The sequence below is a fragment of the Amblyomma americanum genome, chromosome 6 (assembly GCF_052857255.1).
Source record: "Amblyomma americanum isolate KBUSLIRL-KWMA chromosome 6, ASM5285725v1, whole genome shotgun sequence".
Taxonomy (NCBI): Eukaryota; Metazoa; Arthropoda; class Arachnida; order Ixodida; family Ixodidae; genus Amblyomma; species Amblyomma americanum.
In genome coordinates, this window is record NC_135502.1 from 199,917,747 (window position 1) to 199,943,182 (window position 25,436).

At 49.5% G+C, this 25,436-nt stretch overlaps 2 protein-coding genes across 8 annotated transcripts in view; one reads left to right on the forward strand and one right to left on the reverse strand.

Annotated features, from left to right (window-relative positions):
• Amph (amphiphysin) overlaps window positions 1-13,281 on the reverse strand; it is a 229,947-nt gene extending 216,666 nt beyond the window's left edge. For all 6 annotated transcript variants that reach the window (XM_077628326.1, XM_077628325.1, XM_077628324.1 and 3 more), the window contains exon 1: window positions 13,196-13,281. In XM_077628326.1, the coding sequence (XP_077484452.1) occupies window positions 13,196-13,264 (69 nt within the window). In that variant the 5' untranslated portion in view covers window positions 13,265-13,281. The remainder of the gene's footprint in view (window positions 1-13,195) is intronic.
• A 116-nt stretch (window positions 13,282-13,397) lies between these two features.
• Rpn3 (regulatory particle non-ATPase 3) overlaps window positions 13,398-25,436 on the forward strand; it is a 57,473-nt gene continuing 45,434 nt past the window's right edge. The window contains exons 1-6 of one of the 2 annotated variants that reach the window (XM_077628328.1): window positions 13,398-13,489; window positions 13,921-14,119; window positions 15,531-15,721; window positions 17,372-17,515; window positions 18,740-18,876; window positions 22,616-22,727. In XM_077628328.1, coding sequence (XP_077484454.1) covers window positions 14,011-14,119; window positions 15,531-15,721; window positions 17,372-17,515; window positions 18,740-18,876; window positions 22,616-22,727 — 693 coding nt within the window. In that variant the 5' untranslated portion in view covers window positions 13,398-13,489; window positions 13,921-14,010. Of the gene's footprint in view, window positions 13,490-13,847; window positions 14,120-15,530; window positions 15,722-17,371; window positions 17,516-18,739; window positions 18,877-22,615; window positions 22,728-25,436 lie in introns of both variants that reach the window. The other variant, XM_077628329.1, reaches the window with a different exon arrangement.

The following is a 25,436-nucleotide window of genomic DNA, read 5'->3' on the forward strand; positions in this document are numbered from 1 at the left end:
TGTCAGTTCCTGCCTCCGTTATGACAAAATCATGTCACCATGCTCTCAGCGACAGTTTCCAGTCTCAGCTCTCCAGGATTAGGCTTGCCGGGTACTCAAGTTGCACGATAAAAGAGGCCTGCTCTCGCTTGCTCAAGTGGGTCAAACAGCAAGACACCCAGAAGACTCGTGACAACCAAAAAGAAAACGAAGAAAAAAGTTGCTGTTCTTCCTTACCTCCATCGCATCACCCATGGGCTGAAAAATGGGGCAAGTCGGTATGAAGTTAATGTAGCTATATCAGCTGCCATCAAACAAAAGCAGTTATGTCCGGCGATCCAAAGGGAGAGGGAACCGTCGGAAAAAACGAAAGGTTGTGGCACCGCGCACAGAGACAAGATCGTCGCTTGTCGCAAAGGGGTTGTGTACCAGGTTCCACTCTGCTGCGGAGCCCGGTACATTGGACAGACAGGACGGTGCTTAAACAATAGGTTGCAAGAGCACAGAAATAATCTAGAAAACAACAATGAACTTTCATATTTGGTGAGCCACTGTTAAAAGTGTGAAATAATGAAAAAGAAGAAGAAATGCACAGGCATGTGGCGTAGCACAAAGGTGCTGTACACGCACTGTGATCAAACCACGCGAGAAATAATGGAATGATATTATATGAATCAAGAGCCAAAGTGTGTCAGCAAACCGTCACTCACTCTTAATAACAAAGAGATAGCTTTTCTTGGTGGCCTTTGAGCGTCGCGTACTTCTCTGCCTCATTTTTTATCTCTTTTAGAGTATCATGTGATGTACTCTGCGTATGTTTCTCCCTTTATAAGCCCCAGGTGTTGCTAACAAAACCTTAGTTGAGAGTCAGCGCTTGTCCCATGTCCTTCTTGTTCTTGTCCGACGTTGTTCAAGCTGTTTTACAAAAGATGCATATATACCAACTCACCCAACTGAACGTCCTGCTTTCCGTAGCTACGTTCGATTTTAAAATGCAACGAAGGGACAAACAGACGAGGGCGCACTAACAACTGAAATCTTATTTGAAATTATAGCCTGCAGCGTCGCGCCCCATATGCCGTGTCGGGTTAGGGACGATGCGTGCTCTCTTGCCCACCATCATGATGCAATACTGCTTATGGGGTAATGCGATATGCAACGCCGTGCTCTGGTGTGCGATCCGGCATTCTGACTTTTTTTGTTCGTGTTGCTCACTCACGATGGCGCGCAGAGCATCCGTATTCGTACTCCACCAACTGGCTCTGCTGAATTTCCTCTCCCCGACACTAACGCTTGGAAGGGCGCCCTACTCAACTATTGATGCTCAATTTCAACAGCAGCATTTCCGTTAGCCTGTGCCCCACCGGTGCGCAGTGCTAGAAAGCGGCCATCCATGGTACTTGCCAAGTAGGCGGATTCCCTTACCGCTTGCAGTGCTTCGCCGCCAACTGCTACTCCTTTCCGAGAACATTGCTCTATTTTTCGTGACATTAATTTTTAGGTTACTCGGCAGAGCAGAGTCATCGGCACATCGTATATCATTAACCGTTACCTTTTATCCAGCCCTCTGACAGTTTCTGTAAACACGCCATGCAGTGCAGCCATGCATAACCACCGACTTCTCTTCAAAGGCAGGACCGAAAGCAATGCGCAACGCGGAAATGGCCACTCGCAGCGAGGAATGTCGAGCGACTTCTGCGCGTGCACCGCTTATGGCGGCCGAGGAGCGGTAACAAGGCCAAGCAACTGCGGTGGACTGGCCTTCGTTTCCACAACCAGTTTTTGTATGCAGGAATGCATTAGACGGCTACGCTTTCGACCTCTCTCTATCGTCCGTCCGCACGACTATCTCCGATTGGGCCACTACCACTGCCGCGTGCGCACAGAAGCAAAAGAAAAGATTGTAACTGGTACGCATGTTGCAGAAACTCAGGCAACGTGTACTTTGCAATCAGTGCGATGGCGCTGCTAGAGTGGCCCTCATTTCGTACACAAGGAAAGCAAGGACTTCTATAAAGGACACCTTAGGAGAGAATATGCCCACGAGATGGCCAAAGAGAAACCTTGCACACGCTTCAGGTTTTTGAGGAAAGGAAATGGCGCAGCAACCGCCTCGCATATCTCGGTGAGGACACCCGAACCACGCCGTAAGGGAATGTGGGAGTGAAAGAAGAGATGCCCGTAGCGGAATTCTCCACATCGCAAAGAATACCGGCGACTATTCGTTTCGCCTTCATGAACAGGACTCTGCTTTCTATCCTTTTTTTTTTGTGATGTATTTCTGCTGTGCCTTCCTCGCGTTCGTTCTCTTCGAGTGTGACGATGGTTCAAAGAGGGGGGGGGGGGGGGGGGGGAGAAAGGGGGTAGGTGGGTGGGGGGCAGGTATGTAGGTAAGTGCAGGCATGCAGGCAGGTAGGTAGGTAAAAATTTTATTAACCAAGTAAGGGAAGGCGTTAGGGGAGGTTTGGTTGGCTTGGTTGTTAATCGCAGTTGGCGGCCATCAGTCCATGACTTCTGGCGACCTTCTCCGCCCATTGCACCAGCCACTTCTGTGAGGCCGGCTTCGAGCTAGAGACCGCGATCTCCCAACCTTCTAGGTCTGTGAGGTTCCAGCGAGAAGGCGGTTGGAGGTCTCGGAATATGAATAGTATGTGTGTTGCTTGTATTGACCCAGGTGTATTAGTGCCAGATGGGCCGGTGAAGGAAACGTTCTGGACTCGAGTTGTCTCCATATAGCTTATTGTTCCTTCGCGAGGGTGTGATGTGGTGGCAGATATGCGAGCCGTTCCACTCTATAGTGTAGCGTGATTTCATTGTAGGTAATTAGTCTGTCCCCCGGGCAATCCCTCTCGAACGTTTGGCCTGCTCGGTTGACGTACGCTCGAGCAATAGAGTGCGCCTCCTCGTTTCCGGGGTTGCCTGCGTGGGCTGGCACCCAAACTAGTTGAACTGGTCTGGGGCCGTGGGGGCTTGATAGTGGAATTTTGTAGGTGGCAGAATGGAACAGCATCGCAGCGGTGCCCTAGTGGTTCAGCGTCCGCCTCGCATGCGGGAGGTGCGGGGTTCGATCCCTAATGCCGCCGCGTACCCATCGGTGATGCAATGAGTACAAACTTCCCCTGGCCTGGTGCTCGGCTTATTCAGGGTGAAATGCTTGAAATGGGTCTTTGACCCCACCTTGAGCAAACGAAAATACGTTGTGCCTTGGCACTCTTTGGCCAGATGCCCTTGCGCTATGAAATTCCACTATCATCATCTGAATGGATCTGTCCCTTTGCAAAATTCCTTCTACGTGGTTTGCCGCTCCGCGCGTCCGTTTCACGGTACGTAGCAGAGCGATTTGTCTAACGGGCAAGACGTCGCGCCGAACGGGCGATGGCGTTCCGTGGACTCCCTGGCAGTGCTGCAACACGCTGTCGCGTTCCACTCTTAAAGGCGAAGCTTAAGCGACCTCCATTTTGTTTATACAGGGCTTTGGCGCGTGCTTCGCGTCTTTCCCTGTTGTGGGTTGGATGTACGTTTTTGGGTAGTGGGTGGACGAATAGCTTTTCCTTGGTTTGTTTAGGAATGTTATGGCAGACATTCCTCGCAGGGTGCTTACAAGTGCATAGTGAGAACCTTCCTTATGCGTGAGATGAAAACACTGAACAGCATTCCCGCGTGGGGTCGGACGGATTAGACAGTTAATGTTTGCATTTATTATTTTGCCCTAGCTGTTGCCTAAAATCCAACCATGATGGCTGATCGTGGGGACCGCGATGCGGCGACCACCCCGTGTACCCTCCTTGCCGCCGCGCAAGGGAAAAGAGCTCAGAAATAACTTGGACCACCTGGGGGGATCTCCAACGTGCACAGCCAGCCCCTTGCATTCTGTCAAAGACAGTTTTGACGCGACAACGTCATTCTGCTGAAAACCCGGCGTCAGCCGTCGCCCTGCGCCAGTCGGAGAAAAATTCCAAAAGTTTCATCGCACAACTTCATATTTCTTAGTTGTTTTGTACTTTGTTTTTGTAGCCTTAGCACGTTTTGGTAATTCACCGCTTGTCCAGCCAGCAGAGGTTCGAACCCAGGCCCTCAGCGTGCCAAGGGGGCAAGCAACGCATAGGCCACGAAGGGTCGTTGGATCAAGCGTGTTAGAGGAGCGCCTATAGAGAACGCGTTGCGGTGTGTACGACTTATAGTAACGTGTGCTTGGGTTGTGTACCGATGCTATACATATTTACAAAAAATAAACCAAAAGTAAATATGCTAATTAGGCGTCATAAATTGCGCTTACTGAAAAGGCGCTGTTACGGTGCCTCATTACTTAAACAAATGGTCTGTATGCGTACGAGTACGTAGTGACGTAGTATGTGGTGCAGTGTGTAACGACAGTGATTGCTAATGTGATCGGCGACTGAGACTGTAATGGACAACCGTGACCGGTAATCTCATTGTGAGTCCATAACAGGTGCGAAATGAGAAGGAAAAACGGAATGAAAAGGGAGGAGAATACGTTATCGCGTCTACTCGTTTTTTTTTTTTTGTCGTCGTCCGGTGAGACGCGTGTGCAGTGTTGCACTCTGCACAGGTAGTGCTGGAAGAGACTAAAGAAGGAGACACGCCAGATGCATTTTGAATGAGAAAACATGGACATAGAGCAACGTGCGCGAACAAGCGGTAAGAAACCTACAACTGAATATTTTTTTTTTTTGCTCACGCTATTTCGGTTTAAACGGTCACTGTCGATTTGAAAAACAGCAGCATGGTCGCTGCTTTGCTCATTTTATTCGTACCAACTCCCAAGCCAGCCTGGCAATGATGGAACCATAAAAAAATCGGCAAGCAACGATCACATCGTAGTTTTTGCACGATTCACGTGCACTCAGCTCGTCTATGCGTCTATGACGTCACAGCCGATGTTCGGTCCCTGAAACCGGAACAGCACGAGAAGAAATTCTATTGGAAATTATTTAGATCGCGCGGATGAATTCCATTTCGCGATCGTCTTGCGCACCATTCCAAAGAAAAAGAAATCGCTTTCAGGAAGGGACCAGAAGCGTAGCAGAGTGCGCAGCTGACAACAGCCTTCTCTCACTTTTCACCGGGAGGGGGAGTCGGCTGGTTCTTTTCCCGTTTCCGTGTCGGCCCCTTTAGAGCAAAATAAACAGTGGTGGGAAACAAATGGCCTCGGTAAAAGAGCCCGGAGCAAGGCACGGGCCGCCGGTAACAACATCACTCGGGGGGGAAGTGGCCGCCATCGTTTTCAACTGCGACGACAAATGAAGGCCTGGAAGCACAGCCAGTCACCTTCCTTTAGGGCGGATCCAAAACAGGGGGCTCAATTCCAACAGCCCTGCTTTCCTTCTCTCGAAATGCATACCCATAACGACCATCGCATTACGTGCCCTGCCCAACCCCATTTCTTTTCTTGATGACGTCATTTCCTGACCCACTCAGCTCACTGCGTCTACACAGCTCGCTAGCTGACCCTAAACACTTCTCCACAGGCGGGCACCGGTAAGATACCGCTATATTTTCCTCGACAGACCTGCAGGGTTAGCGCCCTCACCCCACAGGCATTTCAGCTAAAGGCCATTGGGCGTCTGCATACATCGTTCTAGGAGGAAATCAATACATACGACGCCAGTAACTATTCAATAAATGCCGTCACACCGATTTTTCGCGCCCACTTTTTTTCGGTCAACTCCGACGCCGGGTTTCGTTGCCGATGAGGCGTATAATGCTTTCGCATTGAACAGAGCGCATGCATGGAAGCGTAGCACGGGTACGACCACAATTTTTTTTTTTTTTTTTTGCTTCTGTCAACATAGCCAGAATATGCAATACTTAGGGCCCATTCACACTTGCGAGTCGCAGAGGTTGTGCGTCTGTTTTGGCCGAAAAGCGAAAGTCGCAGGCCAGTCGCTCGCTGCTCGATATTCGAGCATTGCGACTGCGAGTCGCAAACCGCTGAACCAATCAGCGTGCGAGCCAGTCGAGCTTTCGGCAATGACGCCGGCCGTGGGCGCGCCGGAAAACGAGCTGCGCTGCTCTCTGACTGCCGTAGTCGTCGCTAAGCCTAACCGTTTCACATCGATGCCGCAGCTGAGCCAGGGCGCCTCGGAACTGGCTGGCGCTGTAATAAAGGTGCTACTCTCGTTACCCTTCAACTGTGAGCCTCGTCTCATAATAAAAAAGAAGTTTGAGGTCACTACGGTAACCTGCATTGGACGAATGCGAAGCATTGATGCCTCCTCGCTTCTCTTTGCCTCTCTTAACTCCTCGCCCCTCTTTGCTTTGCTTGTCCCTTCTCCTCACATTTACTCGATTAAGCACTGATGTAAATTCATCCATTTTCCCAATTACAATAACTAATTGTCTCACTTAATTAAGTTCCATCAACAGCCCATTTTGAGTTTTCAAACTTGGGGCCACGCGTTCGCTCCGACCGGTTTCTCAAACTTGGCGCCACACGTTGCCCTGGCTCCGCCCACTTTTTGACATTTTCGGCTCTAATTAATTAACTATCACCTTATCGACATAATTCCTCTTTCGACATCAACCTCACATCATCCTTTTTCGATTACAGCCATTCGTTCGGCGCTACCTCTAAAAGTTTCTCACAACTGCTGCAGACACGACCTTGTCGACACAGCCTAGTAATGCTTTTGCATTAATAATGATATGCGCGACGCCTTCAGCAGCGGATCTAGCAGACGCCAGGCGAGCCACTCTGGGCAGCCGAAAAGAAATGTGCTTGAATCGTAGTTATCACTTGTACCAGCAGCCTAGTACAGGCCAACGATCCTAAAAACACACTTTCAGCCCAGGGCTTGGTATGAACGCGAACAAACAATATTAGCGCATTTTTCTGACGCCGGAATACAGGCTGGCCCTGAGAAGCGCGCATCGATCATGACGCTTGTACGGCAGAGCTGCGCACCAAAACCGCCACGACATCCTCCTCTTCGCCCTGGTCGTCGTAGTACGGGAATAGCACTTAATTTAGATCGGGAGACGCGGCCAAAGCAGACTCTCGCAAGCGCGCGAGTTGGTCGCATGCCCTTCGCGACTCGCGGGTCTATCATGAGGATCCGTGCTGCAACTGTCGAGTTCAGTCCACCATGTCGTGGCCGGCACATTTCAGCCTGCCTCCACACAACGCAACAACTATTAGACATACGGCGGAGAAGCCTGCAAGCGGTTCTCCAGTGACCACTGTGGTCGCTGTACTCTTCACTCTGGTCTGCCGACAGATGTCAGCAGGAGATGACCTCTAGGCCAGGGGAGGCTGGTGAATCGCTGAGCGCGTTTCGTGCGCACAGGCTTCGCACATCGCTGACCGGTGTCCATCCGAAATGTTGCCCACTTACAGAATGCGCCAAGAAAGGACCACAATCGATTCCGGCCTGTTCGCTTGTACACGGCCGGTCTCAAACTGGGCGCGCGCTCCCCTCGGGACCGGCCGTAGCTTATAAAAGGCCGCCACACCCCCTCCCCCCCCCCCCCCCAAAAAAAAAAATTAAGTTGACAGTCAGCGCTGGTGTGGCTTGCTGTTTTTTTTTTTCGCGCTGCTCAAGAGGCAGCTGACCTGTCTCAAGTGCGGCCAACCTAGGTTACTGCCCCCCCGCCCCCGATATATACTCTGGCTCGGCACTGAACCCACTCCGTTTATTAATTCATTTATTACTGAACCCACACCCTCAATCGCCGAAGCATTGTAGAGGAGAGTGGGTTACAGAAAAGCAAAAATAGAGCATGAAACAGTACAAAATAGAAAATAAATCAGAGCGGGAAAGGTTAAACAGCGAGAAAAGGAACATAGCTGCACTTGAAAAGTGGATCGAAGAACGAAACAAGACACGAATAACAGTAACAAGAAAACGGCAAAAGGAAAAGAGGCATCACAGAAATGAGTGAACAATGCTTGCCTTAGGTTACGCGTTACCGCGTAACGTTGAGGGTTGCCGTCGCATTGCATGCCCTGCCCACGGCCGTTTCCTGTTCTTCATTTAGACAAGGCGTTAGTTCGTCCGCTGCGCTGTCCCCAAATTAGGTTTAAGCCCTTTCGAAATACGTTTATGGGCACACCCCGGCTGAAAGAAGCCCACAAGGCGGTGCCAACGCATCGGGGGGGTGGGGGGGGGGTCAGTGGCACTGCAGAGGAAGCCCTTCTCCGGAAACCTCGCCACGGCCGGAAGATGTGAAGGGCTCCCCTTGCAGCCACTCGTGCATGGCTCTTTTCAGGGGCGCCGACGAGATCAGACCAACTTAAAAATGTGTCTTGTCCTTTCTTCTTGTGTGGTTGCATATGCTTTTAAGCTGCTCCTTTTCCTTGGTTCAAAATGCACCAACTAGCCCAAAAAAGAAGTTTTACTTAAAAATGGCCCAAGGATAGAGAGAGGGGCAGTTAGGCACAGAGGCTTACAGACCCCCGCTACTTTCAAGGAAATTAATGTTCAACTCCTGAGAAGAAAGTTTGGGTAACCAATTTTCTTCTCATACAAATGATAAACTTGGCCTGGACGCCTCCTTATATGTATTCAATGCCGCTATCCCGAAGTCAAATTCAGCATCACCAACCTCGTATTTGCTAAAACAGTCACAAGTTTTCGCGTTTCTTTTTTCTCGCACACATAAGAGATTGCAATAAGCCAACTCCAACACTTGTTCAGGTTCAGCCAGCTACTGCCATTAGTGGCTTTGTGATTTCACAAACTTGTATGCCCGTGCACCCTGCTCGCGGTACTTTATAAATGAAATAAAATGCACCGATACACTGCAGGGCTATAAGGAAAAGAGAGCACATTCACCGAGGATGGAGCAAGAGATCACGAGTACAGGTGCCGCCTTTGTCGCAAGCAAAGTGCGCTGACGTGAAGACAGATACGTTCAATTCCAAACGGTCATCACGGAGCCTTTGTCCGCCTTACACCACGAGTATACAGTGGCGGGGACAGAAGAAATGGTTGGGCTATAGACTTTCCCCAGCAATGAATGCGTCTACTGGACTCGGCTAAAGTCGCGCGTTGACGCCCTGGGCCGCTGCCGAAGTGGCGGGCTGCCGTGAAGGCCCAGTTGTGGCCAGACGTACCAACCGCGAGCGAGAATCCTGTCTTGTCGGAGTAACTCGGCTAAGCTCGGCACAGTTCGGAGGAACGCTGCGCAATTTGTGGCCAATGGAAGGACGGCCAGCTGGAGGAGAGAGGGCGAGAAGCACGGCTGCGTGCACACGCCAGAAAGAAGCGGCGAACTAACTACGTTGAAGCCCTCTCCTGACAACACATTACCGGCTGGCAGCGGAGACTGTCGCCGTCTCTCGGACTGTGGGCACACTTCGAGCTGCTACGGTGCATGTTCAAAACGGAGAGCACAAACACTCCCTTCTGTTTTGAAAGACGCAATAGCTGCTGCCCGTACTACGACGAGCAGCGTCTAACGGGCGACGGGGCCGGGAATGGACGAGCCGAGCTGCCTCGACGCCCTCAACTTGGCTGCAGGTTGCTCGCTTTCTCACCCAACACTGCCGCCATTCAGCAGATCGTCCATGGATGAGTACAGCATATTTAGGCGAGGAAACAAGTGTCTCCACAGTGTGGATATTTAATTCACTACCATATTTTCACTATCGCTCGGAAATGACAAGCGTCTAAAGATAGGTCCGACGTACCCAGTCGGTTCTCAAAAAGGTACAACCGGCCAAATCTTTAGCTGGCATAATTTTTGTATCCCTAATTGCACCTTGTAAAAGCTTCTCTCGGCTAAACCGCTGGCATATTCTTTTTATAATTTGGCGCGTATGGTGGCATTTGGACATCCATTTTTTTTTGTTCATATTATGCTTGAGTGGAGTGACAGCCTCACGAAATCAAAATTATTCGTAATCTTCATCACCCGCGGCTACGAACAGCCAACACAAGGGGATACATAACAATGGTTCTGGTGGCGCAATCGCGCTTGCTCATTGATAAACGACTTGTGCAGCATGGGAGGAGAGGTAGGCTACACAGAGGAGAAATCGAGATGAAACAGAACTATTGCTGCGGGTGCCGCTTGTTTTGGCTCTTCGTAGCTGCAGACGATGATGATTTGTAATTATTATTCAACCTGGCATGTGCACTCAAGGATAATGTGACGAAAAAAAAAGAAACACCAATGCCACCAGACGCACCAAACTACAACATGAATATGCCAGCGCTTTAGCCCTTCACAAGGTGCAATTAAGGGTCCAAACATCACGCCAGTAAAAAGATTTGGCCGGGCACAGGGCGGACGTCGCTGTTGATCCATGGCTAAAGCACGTCAAACGTATGCATGCCACGAAAATTGGTTTTGGGGGAAAGGAAATGACGCAGTACCTGTCTCACATCTCGGCAGACACCTGAACTGCGCCGTAAGGGATAAAATAAGAGGCACTGGGAGAAGAAAGAGGTAGCCATAGTGTAGGGCTCCGGAATAATTTCGACCACCTGGGGATCTTAAACGTGCACTGACATCGCACTGCACAGGGGCGCCTTTGCGTTTCGCCTCCATCGAAGCGCGGCCGCCGCGGTCGGGTTCGAACACGGGTATACTCCGGATGAGTAGCCCTAACCACTGAGCCACCGTCATGCTATTCCCCACAAAGCATGTGCAAGTCACAGTCTACATTCGCGAGCAGCTGCAAATAAAAGTCGGTCCATTCTTGGATCACCCTGCCGCAGTGGCGCTCGAGTGCTCGGCACGGGGTTTCGATCCCAGCACGATGCAGCCGGAACGCAAAAGGCGCCCCGTGTGCTGTGCGATGCCAGCGAGCGATAACGATCCCCGGGTGGTGGAATATATTCCACAACCCTCCACTACGGCGCCTCTTTCCATCACGGTGCGGCTGAGGCATCCGCCTAGAAGTTACTACGCCTATCAGTTCCTCAAAGCCAATTTTCGTCCCTCCGTAACGTGCGCCCGTTGAGTACGCAAAGCTTTTCCGGTCGCACAACTGAAACTGTCTGATCCTATTCCTTCATGTTGCATTGGTTTGGTTTTTGGGGAAAGGAAATGGCGCAGTATCTGTCGCACATATAGGCGGACACCTGAACCGCGTTTTAAGGGAAGGGTTCAGCCCTTACATTATCCTGCCTTATGTTGACAATATCTACTTGTCCTGCAGGCACGCATCCAAGAGGGGCCCGGGAACTCTGCCGGATCAGTAGCCCTAACCACTGAGCCACCGCGGCGGGTCTAGGCGCAGAAATGCGGTTTGCTACACTCGGATACAACTCAAGAACAAAGGGGCAAACGCCCCAAAAAGGAGCCCCTACAGCGTGGGCCTCCCATCACCGATCCTCTTCAACCTGACATAGTGCGAAACCGCGGCGTCGCGAAAACATCCTTTTTTTATCGTTTCTTTCACAGGTGTGCTGTGTAGACCCAACATACTGCTATCGCGCCCTTGCTTCAACCCCGGACCAGGGGCCGAATTACGCAACGATCGCAATGCCCCGCTCTTATTATTGGTCGGCACGGACATATCGACCATAGTAGCGGGTCTAATGAATCCCTTTGTGGCAGGTTTACGATTTCATCGTTCCGTAATCCGGCCCCAGGACGAATTCTTGAACAGTGAAGTTTCTGCGAAAGCCGATAGCTTTGTAGCTGTACTTGGATCGATGCTGATGACTCCCTTATTACAAATATACCCCACCTTTGGGAATTACCCCAAAACATTAACCCCTGCACAGAGCGTACTAGAGGCATTTTCCAAGCTCTAGGCGGCGTCTTACGGTCACCTACTGACAATGATTGCGGCGAAGAACACAAAAACCAGCCGCGGTGGCTTAGTGCTTAAAGCACTCGGCTACTGATCCGGAGTTCCCGGGTTCGAACCCGACCGCGGCGGCTGCGTTTCGATGGAGGCGAAACGCTAAGGCGCCCGTGTGCTGTGCGATGTCAGTGCACGTTAAAGATCCCCAGGTGGTCGAAAAATTCCGGAGCCCTCCACTACGGCACCTCTTTCTTCCTTGACTCCCTCCTTGACCTCTTCTCCTACGGTGCGGTTCAGGTGTCCGCCGATATGCTAGACAGACACTGCGCCGTTTTCTTTCCCTAAAAACCAAACTTCCGGCCACTTTGTGCATGCTTAGAATGAGAGCACTGATATAAAACATGTTTGGCACCTTTCAAAACGGTCAGTACCGTTCTGTAACACAGGCTCAAACTGGCCACACCGAAATACATTTGCGGAAGCAGCATTTCTGAGGCATGACAGGGCCAACACTGCTGCCAGGCATCGTTTCAGATCAGACGGTGGCATTTAGGCTCCCTAGCAGCAACGAACTCGCGTCGCGGCTCGCAGGTTGGACGCGAAAAGTGCGAGGCGTTTTACCTTTTCTTCCATACACGGCACACGTCGAAAGAGTACCACTGTCCGCGCTGGCAGGTCAACTGCCGCCGGAAACAACGCTAGAACACGGAACAGAGCGGACCACTGCCGTCGTCAAAACCTGCAACCACGAAGTGCCGCATCTATCGCTGCTGATCGGAGAGCCCACAAATGGCACGAGGCAGGCGCCAATAGAAGGGCGATTTCGGCGCATATGCGGCAGCCCCGCAGAAGGCGGCGTCATGTTTTGTCTCGCTCGAATGAATACATACATGCTCAGCCTACGCGCACCCTTATACGGGTCGGAAAGGCGCCGCTGACACCCGACGTAAACACGACGAGCAGCCAGGAGATGCGCCGCGTAACCCAATTCACGATCTGCGGCCCCTTTTTTTCCGCAACCGGTGACGGGTGGGTCCGATCGCACTGCGACGCTGTGGGCAAGAGCCCGCACCTGCAGTCGCAGTACGCCTCAAACACAACGCGCATATCGGGCAACGTTATAAAGCTCCCCCAAAGGAGGCGTTCCCGCGACGCGTTGCGGAAACTTCTCCCGAACCAGTGCAGTGCCCGAACAGACACCGTCTCCGGTTCCACGCGAAACGGCTAAGCACACTCGCTCGACAGGTTACCGGAGACAATCTGTCGCTGTTAGGAGGTCAATCCACGCTACACAGTGAAGAAATCCACGGCGCAAAACTAAACTTGGCGCCCGTAGGCGCGGCGGCCGTGCGGAAAGCAGCAATAGGTCCTACGATTGCGAGTAGTACGGTGATCATTAATGGCAAGAAATGGCACCCGATTTTAAGTAAAAATGATCCAGCCGCAAGGATAGGTGTGCAGTCTTGTATGCCGAGGGAAATAATGAAGACTTACTCTTTCTTTCGCACGTCCTGCGTGTTTTTGGACGACCTTGGTAAACGATCCACCTTTGCCGTCTGCCATGTTGGCTTACTACTGCAAACTCTGAACTATAATGAAATGAAAATAAGCGCGTTTAATTTAAAAACAAAAAAAAGATATTTTTTTGTATTTTATATTTGATGCCCATATGTATCACAAAGTTTTCAATAACTATTTTTTACACCTTAGTTTAGGCTGCGGTACAAATGTTGTGGCGGCCATCATTACTAAGGATTTCCGCCGGTGGTGGTACGCGCGTTCAAGCCTGTATGTTGAACTTTTGTTGTTACCGGTATTTTTCTGCATGAAATGAGTGTCCCGCGATTCCAACGTGCTCCTGTGCATGCTTGTGTTCAACTCCTTACCTGTTTTCTTTTTCTGTGTTTGCTCTGTGATGTTTAAATTGCCAGCTAGCGAAGAGCGCATTGGTTGATATCTGTGCTTCGCTTTCATTTAAATAGCATTTTTTTAGGCGCTTACCTGTTCCTGTCCACCTTTCTACACTTCGAGTTGTTCTGTTTCTGCTTTGGTCGAGTATCTTGTCGCCTAAAAATGATTTCGTTTAGTTTGTCCCGGCTGCAAGGTGAAGTTTCTCTTTTTTTATTTCATTATTTTTGCTTGACAGATTGTCAGCCCTCACTTCAGCCAGCCTGCATGAATTCTTAATAAAATGCCACTCTTAATAATTGCTTCGTCAGCTGCCCGATTCTGCATCGTTTGCGCGGTTCGACGACCTTGGTAAAGAAGCGCGCCTGGAGAGAGACAGTGGCAATTGTCGCCAGGTCAGGATGGTTGCCGAGCAGCCAGACGTGGAGATGAAAAATGTAGACAGTCCTGCTGCTGCAAGCAACGAGGCCGAAGCAGCCAAGGCGGACCCTGACACGCTCACTATTGAAGGTTAGAGCACCTTTTGCCTGGTCATGCATGCGTTGATGGGCTGTTCTTGCACGTTGTTTACAACTTGAGGTGCGGACCTACCTGTTTAGTTACGCGTTTAAATTTAATTTGAATTTGACGTGCAAGTGCCTGTGGTATACAGTGTGACGTATGAAGTATGCTCAGTCTCGTACATCAGCTGCAACGCTGTCAAAGCCGGCATTCTTGCAAAAAAGAGTGCGTTTCTTGTGGTGAGAGAAAGATAGTAAATGCTTTGCCTGCAGGCTTATTACACGTTATATTCGTCATGGGGTTGAGTGAATGCGCTCTTCTTGCGATGACACGCTGACGCTTTCTAGTGCCTTGCGCCACTCGGCCACAAAACAAGCGCGAAGTAACATGCCTCCATTTATTTGTTCATGCTGGCCAGTTCCTTTTCACAGTGGTGTACCTGGTGTATGAAAGGGAGTATGGGCTTTGGCAGTTGGCAGCTTCGTTGCATCCTGTCTGCTCAGTACAGTAGAAACAAAACTGCCCATATTAATTTATTGTTTCTGAGAGTTCATCATCACCGACCCTGTAGCCACACAACTTCCATGCAGTAAATGTAATGTAATCCAGTTGCTATGCTAAGACCGTACGCGCTTGGAAGGTACTCTGTAAAGCAGACAAGAGGAAACTACAGAAACTTTGCATCTGTGCTCCTTTAAGCTCCATATGGTTTAGCAAGATGTCTTCCCCCACTGCAGTCGGCTTAATGTCTGAGCCCAAGGCCGTGGGACGGAATTCCAGCCATGGCAGCCATTTCAGTGGAGGTGAAATGCAGAAACACGTGTGCTATGCGTTGTTGGTGCATGTCGAAGAACCCCAGGTGGTCGAAATTAATCTGGAGCTGTCCACTATGCTGTTGTAGCTGCGGTGAGCGAAGCGGAGGCAGAATGACTAAGCAGCATGTTTATTTGGCATGCTGGGCCGTACAGAAGAAGACTAACACCGAGCGATCTGCTCGCTCGCCTTTTTAGCAAGAGAGCAGCGCCCCCTCAGCATTGCATCATCACATGTCACAGTCGATCACGCGACACTACATTCCAGTCGCTCGTAATGCAATCACATATGACACTTTATCCCCCCCCCCCAACTGTTTTGCACAAGCTCTATGGGGTATAATGATCAGGAGGCTTCCGAGAATGAGCACTGCTCCGAAGAGTTGGCACAGGCTCCCAGAGCGGTGGTGCATGCAGTGTGGACCTTGCGGGCGAACTGGCGTTCTGTCCTGGCAACGTAGATGTTTGGTCAGGGGTGCACAGGCTGTGGTGCCAATGTGGCTCAGATGTAGCCAAGGAAGGGTTCCCAGGAGATGACCCTTCCTCATAGCCTGTTTGCAGCATAGCATGCTGCCTCTTCAACGAGCATCTCCAACAATTGTGTGCAGACATCAAGGAGCATGCGCGGCACATTGAGAAGGCTGTCAACAGCAAGGAGCCCCGCTTCATCCTGCGCATTTTGCGAGCACTGATGCCCACTCGCAAGCGGCTCAATGACAAGGTCCTGCGCAAGATTGTCTCGGGCTTCTTCACCCACTCCAGCCAGGACAGGGACGCATTGCTGGCCTTCCTGGAAGAGGTCTGTCAGATCTTTCCACGCGACTTTTTTTTTTAACTCCACAACTTTTATTCAGGATATCAGCTGCACATCAAAATCTGTATACAGAGCTAGAAAAAAATACTGTAAAACCTGGATGTAACAAACCTCCATGTAGCAAATTTCTTTATGGTACTGTGCTTCACTCACTAATGCCACCCCCATTGAAGCATGTGTATTTGTGATCTCCATGTAATGAACGTGTCACAACAGTTGACCTTGATATAACAAAGTTTCTGCGTCAACTATCTGTCAGCAAGTGTAGCATTGGAATTTTGTTCGACCATAAAGTTTCATGCCGATAAAACACAAACCACCATTACAGGAAAGTCTGTGGTTGCAACGATTAAGCACGGCTGACATAACTTCCAGTGCCCACGCGTGATCGGCGCCTCTCTGTGGCAAGCTTGGTGCCGGAAGCTTTCGCTTTTGTAGCATCACAGCAGTTGGCACTACAACAGTTTGTGTTGGAAAGCATTGCGAAAATTAGGGGATTATTAAGCTTTGCCTTCAAGAGTTATTGGGTCCTGTTCACATCACCTACTCGGTTGCCCAATTCCTGATAAGCGTACTTGTAATTTCACATGTATGTATAAGTGCATGTCTCTAGGACACTTTTGAACTAAGTCAAAGACTTCAACGCATTCTCTGCCGTATTCAGCTTGAACCAATGAGCCTTCATGGCTTATGGGTAGCATGCCCGACTCTCAATCCTAATTCCCACCCAAACCCAATTTCCTTTTCAGATTAATTTTTATTAATTTTCTTCTATAGAGGATATTCACTCAAGACCGACACTGGCTTTTCTACGACACGGGACACAACCAGTGGTAGCAAAGAACATGCTGGACAAGCAGTGTTAGTCTCTGCCTGCCACTTGTCTGCTTGCGCAATTCCGGCGCTGGCAGCGGACGGAGCAGTGACGGCGGAAAGTGGGTGGCACGAGGCAAACCCTGTATGATAGGGCCTTGCACTTGTTTCACTTAAGTGCAGAGCTGGAGGAATTGACATCAGTTTAGTGGGTCTGCTGCTAACTGAATGCAGTTTTACTGTTTGACCAAACCCTGAGGTGTAATATTTTAGACAAATTGGTTTCGCACACTTTTGGTGATAGTGGCCACCGACTTGCTCATTGGCATGTATTTACATTGCAGCTTTAGCTTGCAAATGCAGCGGGTAGGACTGGCTGGCCAAAGTTGGAAGCACTTTTATTTGTTTCACTGCGAAAGCATTGGATGACAGAGCACAAAAACGCGGTGTCACCCAAAAAGTGGCATTACAAAACTGGCGATTGGTCGAAACTGTAGGGCGTCGTTAAAGGTGGGAAAATGCACAATGTTAGCCATCTGCATGAACTACAAAGGGGTCAAGAATTTGAATGGAATTAGAATTTCGTTTCTTTGAGCCCCCGGTAATTTTTTTGTTTGTGCATGTGTGTACATCACCTGTTGCAGCAGTAATGAGTCTACGTAAAATTGCAAATACCTGCCAAGGCTCATAGCAAATGGGCTTTTCTCCATTACCTCTGTTCTTGTCACCATAGTAGCACTTAACTTTAGACATAATTGGGAAATTTGTGGGCAGCCTCAGCTGGCACAAGAAAGGGTGTCACTGAATGTTTCCATGCTGCAGCCCATGGAGACAGACGGTGGCACCACCAAGGAGGGTCGCATCCGCAGCGCCAAGACTCTGCACCTGCCGCTGCTTCCTGAGCTGGACGTGTACATCCACCTGCTGGTGCTGGTCTACCTCATTGATGCCCAGCGCTACGACAAGGTGCTGCCACCACAAATAAGCAGTCAGGCAAAACGATAAGAATAATTGCAGTAGCTGACAGATTTTTTGCACCCCAATAATTCAGACCTGCACGATATTTCTGACCTCACTGGGGAACCGTCGCGCATCTCATAGGAGAGGGCATATTTTCATGACCAATATTTCTGGGTTTGTGGAGTCTAAATGTACGAGTTTTTGGGATAAAATAGAGGCCAACAATACTGCGGTTACCACTTTTCGCCCAAAAGTTCGTTATTTTGGCTAATGTAGACCCAAGCAGGCATCGCTGTCAAAGCCAACCCATTCTTCGTTGCTGTGAAAGGTGCCCGCATAGATTTAAATGGAATTGGCAGGTGCTGACAGAGTAAATCGGACGGACTGACTTGGATTGGCTTGGCTATTCGTTCTCCTTCATTGCCATTCAAGATAATGGGACGCTGTCCATTGCCATCAAGAGGTCCTACGAAGAGTTGCATTGAAAACGGTACAGTGGGACAGCTGCTGCTTGGACAGTGCAACCTGTGGTGTGGGGCAGCAAACGCGGTAGAGGGGAGCAGGGGGTGTGCACTCGGAGGCGCTCGCTTCTGTCCGTATCATCCCGTGGGTTACCTCTCTGTCTTCGCGGGCGTTGTTGCCCCATGCAGACTGACTGTTCTTGCCACATGTGGCACGTGCATTTGTTTGCGGCATGACTTGCGGCTGTACTGCATTGTCTGGCATCATTACGCAAGAGGGTGTGGACATGACGAAAGCATGACTGTGGCTCATTTACAGTCTGATATTATCGCTTGTAAAGGGAACAAGGAGAGCGGAGATTTTCGCGATTTTGAAAGCCAGTTGAAAGCCTGCGTATTCACAGAAGGAACTTTAGCAGGGTGGCAGTGCATTTCAGAAAATGAGGCATAGGCCACAAAACGAAGCGAACAGCTAGTGTGCTGCAAGGAACAGCATCAGTGTTCAGCAAAAACGTGGCTAAAAAAATCAACCTAATTTGAGCTTGTTCGAGAATAAAACGAGGCTGCTTTATTCAGTGTAGGTATTATATTTGTTTCTTGTGCCGTTTCCCGCCTACAGTAATGGCCCAGTGAGGGCGCTGTGCAGCCACCCATAGACTTAACATGAATGGTATCCAGACCATGCACACCAGCAGAAGAATGCAGATGAAGAATGCAGGGCGCCATACGAAGAGAGAGGGACACCCTTTTCTTCTTCCCCTGACGACAGGCGGTGCAGTGCTCTGACCTGCTGATGCAGAAGATTCAGGCACAGAACCGACGCACCCTGGACCTGCTGGCCTCAAAGTGCTACTTCTACCACAGCCGCTGCTACGAGCTCACCGACAAGATGAGCGACATCCGCAGGTACATCATCCTGCCCTGTTTGTGTGCTTGACTTGCATGGGTTCCCGAGGGTAGTGGCATTCCCCTCATTTAGTGATTGTGTGTTTGCCTGCAGCCTTTTCCTGCCAGGTTTGTGTACATACCTGTGATGACGTCACAAGGTCACCTGATATGCAGTGCAAAACAATGGCCACACAGTGCTAGCGCACCTAATTTGAATTTAGCCTAACTACACAAATCGACCATTTTTTTTTTTTATTAATGAACTCACGGCTATGAAATTTTCAGGGCACATGTATTGTTGTGTGCTGATTCTAAATATGTCTTTTAATTTCATGGAAAACAGGTCCTTTTGCACTTGTGTATTGCAGGTGACTTACTGCCAAGAGCGCTCAAGAAAGTTGCTGCACGAAGCTTGTTATTATGCATGCTGTTGTTTTTTCTGGATGTCAAGGTATTTATTAAGGGTAAAATTATCCTGCCTATCATAGAAGTTGAGTTATAAGGTTTTGAAGTTGCTAGTTCGGAAGCGATGACTTCAAATGCCTATAACACAACTTCTCTGCTAAGCAGCATGATAATTTTACATTCATCGCATACCTTGATGCGAAGAGAAATAATCAGTAGCATGCATCTGAAGAGGATATTCACTGTATACACCAGGGAGAACTGACAGGACAAGGGCGTGACTAACAACTGAAGTTTTTGATTAACACAGATCGCTCAATAACAGCCACGCATGTGCCAAGTCAGGACAGGTAGCGCTGTGAATGGGTAACTGATACAAGCATTGCCATGTTTCACTGTCTGGAAGGCCTCTGTGATTTCAACTGTTCTTCGTGTTTTTGTAGCGAGAGCTACATTACCCACAGTCTCGCCATTTTGCTGTGGCTGTCGGTCGCCAGTTCTGCGCATGCGCGAGGAGCCAAGTGACGTTAGAGCCGCCGTGCACCGAACACGGAGCAGACGCCGCTCGCCTCCGGCCAAGGAGGCTGCGCATCCACGAGGGGCCTAGTGACGTCAGAGCATGCAGCTAGCGCGCCGTGCCGCTGTCTCTACTGCGCATGTGTGGCAATAGGAGGAGGAGTTGCGGTGTAGTATGTATAAGGGGGTGGTGATGTGGCGGTGGAAACTACATTGCCAGGACGGCCAAGGAGGGCGAGGCCGACGCTGCGCGGCTTAGAAGACAGGATAAACTCGAGTAGTCGGGTCCCGAGGTTGTAGCTTGGCAGTTAGCTGTCCAGGCAAGGAATAACGAGCAGCACAAGGCCAAGAGAAATGTGGAGACGCCGAAGCAGAAAAAAGAGCGTATCGTCGAGTGCAGATGCCAGGACGCGGAGCAGAAACGGCGGCGTGCCGGCCGGAGCGAGGCGATGATGGATACGACCGAAGAAGAGCAACTGAAGAGGAGGATGTAAAGGCTCGTTGTATAACTGACCACGCGATTAGACAAGGGGGTAACTGCAGCTCTCGCTACATATATCCTGGCATTGCTGAGCTAAGCCACTGCCAATTTTTCTATTGCCTAGAATAGAAACATCTGCAAAACATGGGGAATGTTCATGGGACATCTTCTATAATGCCATGCATGATTGCCCTGTGCCAACTTTTGTTTGATGCTGCACAACTGTTCATTCACATAGTTACCCGTCTGTCCTATTTAAAATTTTCCACAGGTCAGCGGAATCTTATAACTGCAGTTCCAAATTTTGCAAACATATCTTTTATGTTTGGTAGTGTAGCGTTCGTTCCTTCCACCAGGGGTAGTTTGTGTGCTCACCGAACTTGGCAGGGCGCCAAGATGTTGTGTGCTCTAAGCTAAGGCTTAAAATTTTGCATTAGGCACCCACTCGTAACTGTCCTCTGTGTTTTCTAACCTTGCGTAAAAAACGCGTGCTTGATCTTCAGGGCCAGTGTTCAACACGTTCGCGTTATCTCGCTGCGACTGGCCAGTGCCGTTGGCTATCGCAAAGTTATCGTATTGCGTTTAAGAGCACGATGGTTAACACCAGCGGCAGGCACATATGCATCTCCCTGTTTTTGTTAATGACAGAAGGAGGGACGGAGGAAATTTCGACCCTTCCTAAAATATCTCTTGAAACTTTTTCCCGCGTAATGAACCCTCCCGGCAAACTGATGTCAACATTTTTGAGAAATAAGTGGGTCCATTACGCGAGTGCATATGGTATATACAAACCACTCTAGGCCTAGCGACACCAGGTAAACTGCATGCTACTACAGCACGTATCGCCCGAGCCTGGTGGGTGACGCATCACTGCAAGAACACTCAGCATAATGTTTTGTCCTTTCTGATGGGAGTGCAGAATAAGAGTTAGCAGCACTGAGGCACTGCATTTTCGCTGTCCCAGGCAAAGTCCGGTGCACTGGGTAACGTGTGCATGGTTGGAATAGGTGATGCAGGCAGTTGATGTTTAACAGCTCCCAGCTCATGCCACGGGGGCAAAATTACGAACACATGAAGAAATTCTTTTCGCTGACTTTTTTTTTTAATTACTGGCTGCCATATTGAAGAGGGGCAGCCTTTACACGTGTACAGTATGTCGCGGGGCACATACTCTGAAATCAGCGTTGACGAAGTGTTGAGGCAGTTGCTGACAGCTGACTTGCCCTCTTTCTTGCCTTTGCCACGTGTCCATGTCTGTCTAAATAGGTGTGGTCATCCTCAGGGAGCTTAGAAATTTTCGATCCCAAGAATAATTATTAGTGGTTTATTTCCAAAAAATAGAAAGGAAAAGACTTTTGCTGGCTGTGGTTGCATCCAGAAGCACCTTGGCTGCAGCCAGGACGGAGAGGGGACAGAAAGAAGAGCTAGAGAAAGCGCGCAGTTGTCGACTTTTTGTCGCAGCACCTTGCCGTTCCTGTGACTTCCCGAAACTGCGTCAGCAGGATCACTTCCAGCATGATGTGTGTTAATGTGTTTGCCAGCTTTACGTTTGCACCAAAGGGCTCGGCATGCTTTGATATAGCGTCCTGCTGCACAATAATGGTGTAGAGCATCAGTGGTGCCAGGCCTAGCTGTTCAGCCAGATCTGTGCGTTTCTCCAGGTTTTCTTTGACCTTTTTGAGTATTTGCAGCTTCTCCTTAAGGGCCTTTTGCTTCCACAACATGCCAACAGTGGGTGCCTTGGCCTTCCAGCATGCGCTCGGCTTGTGGCCTTGTCGCATTTAGGCAGGCAATGTTGCAGTTGGCGAACAGGGGAATGAGGAAGGTGTAGCAGTGGCTCTGGCAGCTGGAGATGCACCTTTTCAGATAGGCCAATTAGCTGCTACCAAATGGGTGAGGCAGCTCTGTCGGGCACATGACTCGTCGTGTTGCTCCGGTTGCAAGAAGGGTGCGCCACCACTTGGCCTGCATTAACGGGGGGAGGTGAAGGGAGAGGAGGGCCAGCGACAGCAGTGTCTCCCCCACTGAAACCAGCCGCTCTGGTGGTTTGAGCATTTTTATCAGCCGCGACTGCTTGCGAAACTGTTAGTATAATCCTGAATTGTAACGTATGCTATATACTGTAGATCGTCCGGCACATTTTAAAAATTTCTATCAACCGTGGTCGTACCATTGAGATTCTTCTAGAACCATGCCATTCGAGCTTTAACGAAGCAATCCTGTTACAAGGACTTTTTTTACATTTGCAGTGAAATGTGGTATTGCAGCAGCATGATGAGAATGCCTCCCATACATTTTGGCTTGTCAGGTGTCAGAAGAATGGAGCTTTGGCAGAATGGAATTTGTTTTTCGCAGCTTCCTGCACAGCCGCCTGCGCACGGCCACCCTGCGCAGCGACTACGAAGGCCAGGCTGTGCTGGTCAACTGCCTACTACGCAACTACCTTCACTACAACCTCTACGAACAGGTGGGCCTCCTCTTCTCTTGTTTGCTGTCCTCAGTGAATTTCAAAATCGAGGAGACCACCCGACAACAGCAACAATTGTACAGTTGAATCCCGGCACAACGAATGCCGCTTCAACGAAATTTTCGCCACAGCGAAGTATTTTTTATTCCCCGCAAAATCCCCATAGGAGTTAATGTATTAAAATTCCCTCAAAAACGAATTACTTTGTGAGCACGCATTCGCTTCTACGAATTTTTCGTAAGCCTTCACTCGTCAGTGGCCTGCCTTTCTTCAAAAGTTGAGTGCTGTACGAGATTATTCCCTGCTAAAGCAGTGGCTTGGAGCAGCTAAATAATGCGCGGAATGTATGTTTATTACATTTTCATGTATTCTTTAATAAAAGGTTTGGTTGGGAGTCATTTATTCATCATAGGGAAGCAGCGAGGGGACTTGTTTGCGCCGTGCGAAGGCCGCCGGCCGTACGAGGGCCAAAGACGAATCCAAATCCAGTCGCCAGCCTCCCCTCCCCGCCTTCTCCGCAGCACTTGCCGCCATTGTCTCGTGTGTCGGTGTGTGCTGATCGTCGATCTCTCGCTGCAGTCTGATCTCGTCGATCGCCTCTGCCATGTCGCCTCCAACAAAAAGCGAAAGTTTATTTCGCTTGAAGAAAAGGATAAAATTACCGCCGAAGTGGAAAGCGGGAAGGAGAAGGCAATTATTGCCGCAGATTTTGGCATCACGCAGACTTTGCTATCGACGATTTTGAAGAATAAGGACAGCATTAGGAAGGCACTTTCATCGGGCACTTCAGCGCAGCACAACAAAGTGACGCAACCAACGTATGAAGAGCTCGACAAGGCTGTCTATGCTTCGTTCGTCGATACGCGAGCAACAAACATGACCCTGAGCGGTAAAAGTGTACAGCAGAAGGCCCTAAATTATGCTTGTTTGTTAGAGCTGGACGACTTTAAGGCAAGCATAGGATGGCTGAATCGCTTTAAAGGAAGGCATAACGTCGTCGGCAAGGTTTTGTGCGGTGAATCGTCTTCTGCAGACGTTGACGGCGCATCAGCATGGGCGACAGTTAGGACTGACATAATGAGCAATTACGCTCCGTCTGATATTTATAACGCAGACGAGACGGGCCTCTTCTATGAGATGCTGCCAGCGAAGACGCTTGATTTTAAAGTGCAAAACCGCGCTGCTTCAAGGGAAACAGGAGCCTACCTGTCAAGTACGTGGCAAACAGCCGGTCGTGGATGACCCGTGCCATTTTTGCTGACTAGGTGGTGGCACTTGACCGTGACATGAGCAGACAAAATCGAAAGGTTTGTTTGCTCTTGGACAGTTGTTCAGCGCACCGCATTGACGACGTCAAGTGTGGAGCTGAAGTTCTTCCCTCCGAACTGTACCTCAGTCATTCAACCCCTGGGCCAAGGCATCATCCGGAGCATGAAGTCTTCCTAACAGGCGAGGTTGATCCAGCGGCTTCTCCTGAACACCGACACTGGCAGGGAGACGAAAATCGATCTTTTCATGGCTTTAGAAATGATGGCTGCGGCCTGGAGAGCAGCACGGTGCAGTGTGATCCGCAACTGCTTCAAGCACGCCGGGTTCGTCGACACCAAGGCGACCAGCACGACTGCAGCCGCGGAAAGTGTACCATCGTCATCGACTCCGGGGATTGGCGTTACTTGGAAATCGCTCCAGGAAGCTGGAAACGCCCCTGCTGACATAGCGCCGGACGATTTCCTCGACGCTGATGCGGACGTGTTTGTCCACGAGAAACGAAGCGATGAAGACATCATCAAAAGTGTTCGCGAGCCGGAACAGCCGTCCGGTCATGAAGACGACTCCGCTCAAGATTTACCTGCCCCGGCAGCCTCATCGCAGGTACTGGATGCCTTCGACGTTATTAGAAAATTCCTTGGCACACACGATGACGACGTTGCGATCTCACTGTTAACAGAGTGCGAGAGTCGCGTGACGCTGCTGCTGGCAGTGAAGCGCAAGCAGGCTAAGCTCACAGATTTCTGGCAATAAAAATATGTTCTGCTGGAGTTATTGCCTTGCATTTTTGGTTAATTTCGAGACAATGAAATTTCTCGCACGTCCCGTTGATTTTGTTGTAGCGGGATTCAACTGTACATTTTTGCTTCTTCTCAGAAGCACTCTGCAGCCAATAAAAAGCAACCCACAACCTCAAAGGTTGGGTGGTATAAACACACACTCACACATATATGGAAGAAATGATAGGTTCGTCAACTACGCAGGTGTGCAATGTTGAAAAAAATACCGTGAAGCACCAGGCTATGAACAAGTGAATTTAGCAGCATTTTCTCACGTAATTTGAGCACTTTTTTCTTCAAATTTAAAGTTTTAAAAGGGTAGTGTGCCCCCCCCCTTCCCTCCACGAATGAAGTTGATTGCAAATATGATGCATACCACCCAACCTTATCAGAATGTTTACACAGAAAATATTACAAAAAATGCTGCTGGTCATCTGTATCCTTAGCCGCTATGGTTAGTGATGGATAAATTAAACATTATCAAACTTAAAACAATCTCTTTATGGAGCAATGCTACAAATAACAACAGGTATTTACTTTGGTGCATTTAATTTCTTGCTAAGATAGTACTTTTTTATTGTGTTAGGGCACAGTTTGACTTTTTTTTTGTTTCAGGTTACACAGAACGTTATTCAATATTTTAGCCCCAATGAAAGATATT